The 7,356-nt window shown below is 51.2% G+C and overlaps 2 protein-coding genes across 2 annotated transcripts in view; one reads left to right on the top strand and one right to left on the bottom strand.

Annotated features, from left to right (window-relative positions):
- The first annotated feature begins 801 nt into the window (after positions 1-801).
- Positions 802-3,219, top strand: LOC138807024 (chymotrypsin-like protease CTRL-1). The gene is made up of 7 exons (XM_069992586.1): positions 802-1,431; positions 1,956-2,059; positions 2,151-2,230; positions 2,331-2,412; positions 2,546-2,726; positions 2,805-2,938; positions 3,017-3,219. The coding sequence occupies exons 1-7, from the start codon at positions 1,380-1,382 to the stop codon at positions 3,176-3,178; spliced, it is 795 nt and encodes a 264-aa protein (XP_069848687.1). The 5' UTR covers positions 802-1,379; the 3' UTR covers positions 3,179-3,219.
- Positions 3,220-3,661: 442 nt separating this feature from the next.
- Positions 3,662-7,356, bottom strand: part of LOC138807021 (serine/threonine-protein kinase H1) — a 30,832-nt gene continuing 27,137 nt past the window's right edge. The window contains exon 3 of the mRNA XM_069992583.1: positions 3,662-6,452. Coding sequence (XP_069848684.1) covers positions 6,135-6,452 — 318 coding nt within the window. The 3' untranslated portion in view covers positions 3,662-6,134. The remainder of the gene's footprint in view (positions 6,453-7,356) is intronic.

Here is a 7,356-nt window from a genome sequence, read left to right as displayed (position 1 = left end):
ATGCAAGGCAAGCACTCTACCACTGAGCCACCTCCCCAGCCCCAAGACTCATATTTTGATGACTGTCACCCTTCTACTTGCAACCTCAACCTAGGGTCTGCCAGACACTGAGGGCTCAGCTCATATTTGAGAATGTGAGGTCTGGAGATAAGACACATGAAGATTTCTGTCCCACCTACCCTCATGCTGATGGAAGAGAAGTCATTTCTGCGAAAACCTCTGACTCCTACTCTTTTTTTGGGGGGGAGGAGGAGGATCCGGTCGTGGGGCCTGAACTCTGGGCCTGGGCGCTGTCCCTCAGCTCTTCAGCTCAAGGCTAACACTCTACCACTTGAGCCACAGCGCCACTTCCAGCTTTTTTTTTTCTGCTTATGTGGTGCTGAGGAATTGAACCCAGGGCCTCATGCATGCAAGGCAAGCGCTCTACCACTGAGCCACCTTCCCAGCCCCCTCTGACTCCTACTCTAATGAGGAATTCCTGAGATGTCTGTTAGGACTTTCAACCTGACAGAACCTCTGTCCCTAGCTTTCTGGAGCAGAGCTGGCCACAGCTGGACTGTCTATCAGAGCACTCTAAATTCTGAGCAACCTTTTCTAAGAACTTAGTGTCCTGTGATGGGAAAGGGGAGAATGAGAGGGAAAGAGGGAACAGCTCACACTAAGCAAAAAGAAAGAAATGTAATCATCACCTGATGTAGAAGAAATAATTTGTATTGTCAAAGCTCATAGAATTCGCAAACTTTATAGACCATGATAATGACAATTTGCCTTGTGAAGGCTAAAATGTGTTTGACTTAACTAAGTATCACTATTCCACAATACTGTGAAATATGTGAAATTTATATAACCACCTAATCTCAATTAAAAAAAAAAAGATAAGGGATGGGTTAGGAAGGATGGGTGACAAGGTTGTCAGACACCTTGTACTCATATACTGTTTTGTAGAATGGGAACTTCTTGTACGACTTAAAGATATAATAACAAAAAATGTAAAAAATATAAAAAGAAAAAAAGAAAAACAAAAAACCTGTGTCCCTTTATATCCCTACAATACTAGTGTAATCCCAGCTACCAGCTTGACACTACAAATCTAATCTGTCCATATGTCCTTGGCACAAGTAGCCAATACTTAGGATATGAGGTAGTTCAGAGAGCCAATCAGAAGTCAGGCTTTAGGAGGAGGAGATGAGAGCCCAACACCTGGACTTTGGGGTAAGTCCAAGCCTGGCCAACGAAGCTCTGAGAAGACTATTTGAGTGGACTGTAGGAGTGGACTGCGTCTACACAGCTGGCCTGGTCTCAGGTCTATTACGTTAGCCCAAGGACAAAGATACCCATAAATAAGGCCAGGCCCAGATCTCAGTCTCACAACTGCCACAATGCTACTGCTTAGCCTGACCCTTAGCCTGGTCTTCCTCAGCTCTTCCTGGGGTAAGTGAGCTACAGCTGACCAGCCTGGGACAACTCAGCTCCCAGTGCATCCAGGGACACAGAGAAGGAGCCAGCCTGTCTCGAAGGGAAGCAGGAAGACAGCATGGGTAAAGAGATGGAGGAAGAGGTAGACAGGAGCAGGCCTGAAAGGACTCAGGAGACTGAGCCATGTCAGTAGAATGTGTAGTTTAGGAAGAGCCCTCTGGCCGCATGAAAGGTATGAACTGTTCAGGCTTGGAGGAATGGAGGACCAGAGAGACTGTCTGCGAGATCAGGAAGAAGTGGCCTGGTGATGGAGTTGGAGAACAGTAGGGACTAGGTTGGAAATGTGAGAGAATGAACAGGCCTTGGGGGCTGGTTTAAACAGGTAACTAAGCTAGCTGTGGAGGCCCAGAAGGCACTTACAAGGGCTAGTGAAGCCCTTTCAATTTGGATACCTTGGGGTTACATAGCCTGGGGGAGAATTTTGGGGAAAGTGGGGAGAGGAAGGCTGGGTGATAGATCCTCACCAACTCAATGGCCAGGCTGCGGTGTTCCTGCCATCGTACCATCTCTGAACTTCAACCAGAGGATTGTCAATGGGGAGAACGCTGTGCCAGGCTCCTGGCCCTGGCAGGTGTCCCTGCAGGTACACATATTCTTGGATTGGGGCAGAACCCTGGGTACTTTACACTTACATGTAGCCTGAGCCTAGGCCCATCTCTGACTTCTGACTTCAGGAAAGAAATGGCTTCCATTTCTGTGGAGGGTCTCTCATCAACCAATACTGGGTAGTTACTGCTGCCCACTGCAATGTCAGGTGAGTGTTTATACTCCGTCAACCCTGCCAAGGGCAGGGCATTCATCCCACCACTTTGCTCTGCACCCCTGACAGCTGTCCATTCCCATTCTCACTGTAGTCCTGGCCGCCACTTTGTTGTCTTGGGTGAGTATGACAGATCATCCAATGCTGAGCCTATACAGGTGCTGTCCATCTCAAAGGTGAGTGCCTGGCCGCCTGCATGAGAAGGAAGAGTGGACCACAGGTGGGCTGCTTTGGGTACAGCTGCCTCAGCACCAATGCTGGGTCCCTGTGCCTACTCCAGCCCTACATGGCTCTTTCTTGGCCCCACAGGCCATTACACACCCTAACTGGAACCCCACTACTCTGAACAATGACTTGACACTCCTGAAGCTTGCCTCACCAGCCCAATATACAACACGTGTCTCACCCGTCTGCCTTGCAGCCTCAAATGAGGCTCTGCCTGAAGGCCTCACATGTGTCACAACTGGCTGGGGCCGCATCAGCGGCACAGGTAAGAACTTGGGCCAGAGCTGGGGGAGAAGGGGACAAGCATCCTGGGCCAACCTGACTACCCTTTCCTGGCCCGCAGGCAATGTGACACCAGCACGTCTGCAACAGGTGGTTCTGCCCCTGGTCACTGTGAACCGGTGCCGGCAGTATTGGGGCTCAAAAATCACTGATTCTATGATCTGCGCAGGTGCGGCAGGTGCCTCCTCATGCCAGGTGAGTAAGGGAATCCTGTCCTCTGGACTTAACCACAACACACCTTTCCAACTGACTTCTTCCCCTTTTCCCTCTCAGGGTGACTCGGGAGGCCCTCTTGTCTGCCAGAAGGGGAACAAGTGGGTGCTGATTGGTGTTGTCTCCTGGGGCACTGAAAACTGCAATGTCCAAGCACCTGCCATGTACACTCGGGTTAGCAAGTTCAACACCTGGATCAACCAGGTCATAGCCTACAACTGAGGCCCTTCCCCATCTCAACCAAATAAAGATCCCAAGCGCGATCTACTTGTGTATTTTTGTCTGCCATTCTGGTTCAAAGGAAAAAAGGACACTCTGCAGGGTTCTATCTCTAAGTTAGACTCTCCACTGGCACAGAAGGGGCTGAAGACCCAGAATCTTTTTTTTTTTTTTTTGGTCGGTCGTGGGGCTTGAACTCTGGGCCTGGGTGCTGTCCCTCAGCTCTTCAGCTCAAGGCGAGCGTTCTACCACTTGAGCTACAGCACCACTTCCGGTTTTCTGGTGGTTTATTGGAGATAGGAGTCTCACGGTCTCTCCTGCCTGGGCTGGCTTTGAACTGCGATCCTCAGATCTCAGCCTCCTGAGTAGCTAGGATTACAGGCGTGAGCCACCAGCGCCCGGCTAAGACTCAGAATCTTCAGGCTGGGGCTCCCTACTTCTCCTCCTATGAGGCAACACTATGGTCCCACAACACAAAGCCAGGGCTACCAGAATGAATGGGCAAGCCTTCCCCAGGGAAGGCAGCCTGTTTATTGAATACAGAGGATACATTTACAAATTGAGTACACAAAATAAATAACTGCACATTTTCTATCCATGGTCCAGTCCATGGCATGAAGGCCCACTGGGCCTATCAAAGGCCCACGACACCAAACTCCTTCAGAACCAGGTCTACCTGGGCAAGAGAGGATATAAATCCTCAGGACTTCAGGCCCCTAGAGACACTTGGAGAATTAGGGGAAAATTCTGAGGCCGGGAGGCATGGGTTCCCCACTGCCTCCTGCCCAGGGAAGAGTGGGACAGAGGGGGGAGTATATAAGGCACAGTCAACTTGGCACTGAGTGGTCTCTTTGGTTTGATTTCCCATTGAAGGTGGCACACACAGAAAGAAGAGGACTTGGCCCAAGGCTGCCCACTGGGAGGAGCTGAATGCAGGTCAAACTCCCCTTATAGTCCAGCTAAAGCCCAAGCTGGGCCCTGGCCCTTATCCGTTTAAAGCAGCCGTAGAGGAAAGAAAGCTTGAATTCCAGCCTGGATAGTGACTGGGGGGCAGGGGGAGTGGGGGTTGGTAAAGACACTAGGACAGCTATGGGGACACAGTTCTGGCTCAGTCCTCTGGGAAAACAGCCCCTCCCCCATCTAATAAGGACTCTAATAAGGACCTCTTCCAGCCTGAGATTCATCAAGGCCCAAAGTAGAAGGTTAATGCTGTGAAAGGAAGTGGGTACTTGGATGGACAGGGCAAGACAGCTCTCACAGCAAGACTAGTATCCCAGGCACCCAGAATTCAGAGGCCGATTACACAGTATGGCTAAGTTCCAGAAAGAGGTGCACAGAAGCAGAGCAGAAGGAGAACTGAACAGTCCAGGACCCTTTACTAATGCAGCAACTCCTTCCTTTCCATTTTAATTTGGAGGACTGAAGCTTTGCAAGAAGGCTGTGCATACTTAAGTCTAACACTAGATGGCGCCATCATCAAGCTGTAGAAGAGGGCAGAGCAGCACCTGAAGGGAAGGGCAATGGGCAGCGCCAAAGGATAGAATGGGGGACGGGGTGGGCGTGGGGGGAGCTCTGCCTTGGCTCAGGTGTCCCAATCCCCCAGGTAGCAGCAGTGGGACTCCTTTTAACCTTCCCACCTCATAGTGGGGAAGGAGACTTCTGGGAAATGCAATAGGCATCCAAGGGAGAGGGCAACAGTGGGTCCTGCAAAGAAGGTACTGAGGGTTTCATAACCCTCAGGAATCCGCTTATAAACAGAGGGGTTAGATCCTGGGACAAGCCTGTCACGGATAAGGCTAAGGTCCATGCCACAGCTCTACCACTAGAGGTCCTGGCAAGTCTTGGAGCTGGGGGGGTTCTGGTGGCACCATGAAGGAAGCCATCTTGGCTGGGATGCGAGCAGGTCCGAAGCACAGCACGCGCGCGTGTGTGCATGTGTGTGTGCGTGCGTGCGTGCGTGCGTGTGTGTGTGTGCGCGCGCGCGCGTGTGTGTGTGTGTGTGTGTGTGTGTGTGTGTGTGTGTACTGAGATTTAAAATCAGGGCTCGTGCTCTTGCTTAGCTTTATCACTTATAGCTGGGCTCTACCACTTGAGCCATGCCTCCAGTTCTGGCCTTTGCTGGTTAACTGGAAATAACAATGTCTCAGGTTTGTCTACCAGGCTGACTTTGAACTACAAGCCTCAGATCTCAGCCTCCTGAGTAGCTAGGATTATAGCTGTTAGCCTTTGGCATCCAGCTGGAGCACAATCATAAGGATCAAGATGACATGGAATGTAGAGGGCTAGGAAAGAAAGTTCTGTGGAAGGAGGGGAGATCTAAAAGTAACAGTCCCAAAGGTCTTAGACCCTAAGAATCCCTCCACCCAGCACTGTAGGCCACTTTGGGTTTTTTTTGGTCGGTCCTGGGGCTTGAACTCTGGGCTTGGGTGCTGTCCCTGCGCTCTTCAGCTCAAAGCGAGTGCTCTACCGCTTGAGCCACAGCGCCACTTCCAGGTTTCTAGTGGTTTATTGGAGATAAGAGTCTCACAGACTTTGTTGCCCGGGCTGGCTTTGAACCGTGATCCTCAGATCTCAGCCTCCTGAGTAGCTAGGATTACAGGCGTGAGCCACTGGCGCCCAGCTTGTAGGCTACTTTGGTCTGGGGAAAAAAGTCAAAGGATACGGGGTAAGTGATGATGAGGTCCTGTCCCTTCCCCTAACTCATAAGAGTACTGCCCACCAAAAAGGGGTAGCAGTGCCAGCTAAGGTTCCCAGTTAGGAGAGCGGAGGATGTCACTGTTCTCCAGGCCACCCATGGTAAGGACAGAGATTACTAAGGCACAGAGAAGGGGCTGGAGCCAGACATTCTCTTCGTACCACTAGCCATGGGGCCTACCTCCAGAGAGGGTGCTGATCTCAGACGGCACAGCAGAAAGCAGCGAGGCCGAGACTGTGTCATATCTAAGTCACAGCTGGTGGTTCAGCCATTATACTGCTGTTGATAGCGCAGGTTGAGCTCCCGCAGCTCTCGCTCCCGCACACGGCGAGACTTGTTGGAGCGTGTGGAGCGACTAGAACGTGTGGACTGGGCAGACTTGGTGCTTTGGCAGCGAGAGGAGGCACGCTTGAGGAGGTTCTGGGAGATGGATCTATGCAGATTCTTCATGGATGAAGAGGCTGCCATGCTCACTACCCACGGGTGCCTCAAGGCCTGTAGTGCAGTCATCCGAGCTCCAGGGTCCACTGTCAGCAGGCGGTCAATGAAGTCTTTGGCAAGGTTGGATACACTGGGCCAGGGCTGGAGGCCAAGGACAAGCATTAGAAGGAAATAGTCAACACTGGCCACCCTTCTGGATGATGCCGCCACCACAGCACTGGGACCTCCCAGCATCTTTGCACTCCCTAGAGAGAGGTTCTATCCAATCCCATGAATCCTTCTCACCCTCCCTTACGTACTCACTGCTGGCCCAGGTTACTGAGCAGGGGCTACTTTGGGTAGTTTTTCAGGGAGGAAAAGAATGTCCACTAACCCAGGGAATGCTTCTTTTAAGCATACTGGGGCTTGAACTCAGGGCTAGGCACTGTCACTTAGCTTTTTCGCTCAAGGCTAGCGTTTTACCACTTAAGCTACAGTCCTATTTCTGGCTTTTTGGTTGTTAACTGGAGATAAAAAGTCTCACAGACTTTCCTGCCTGGGCAGACTTTGAACTGCGATCCTTGTATTTCAGCCTCCTGAGTAGCTAGGGTTATAGGAGTGAGCCACTGGTGCCCAGTGACAGGGAACACTCTGGACCCACAGAGGTGGTTCTTAGGACCACCTATAACTCAGAGACTTTTTTTTTTTTGGTTGTGTGGCTTGAAAGCTGGGCCTGGAAGCCGAGCACCGGTGGCTCACACCTGTAATCCTAGCTACTCAGGAGGCTGAGATCTGAGGATCACAATTCAAAGCCAGCCTGGGCAGGAAAGTCCGTGAAACTCTTATCTCCAATAAACCATCAGAAAACCAGAAGTGGCACTGTAGCTCAAGTGGTAGAGCACTAGCCTTGAGCTGACGAGCTGAGGGACAACGCTCAGGCCCAGAGTTCAAGCACCACACCGACCAAAAAAAAAAAAAAGCTGGGCCTAGGCACTGTCCCTCAGCTCTTCAGCTCAAGGCTAGCACTCTACTACTTAATCTACAGTGCCACTTCCGGTTTTCTGGT

The sequence above is a fragment of the Dipodomys merriami genome, unplaced genomic scaffold (assembly GCF_024711535.1).
Source record: "Dipodomys merriami isolate MVZ:Mamm:240054 unplaced genomic scaffold, mDipMer1.0.p SCAF_41, whole genome shotgun sequence".
NCBI lineage: Eukaryota > Metazoa > Chordata > Mammalia > Rodentia > Heteromyidae > Dipodomys > Dipodomys merriami.
This window is presented reverse-complemented; position numbering and strand designations above follow the sequence as displayed.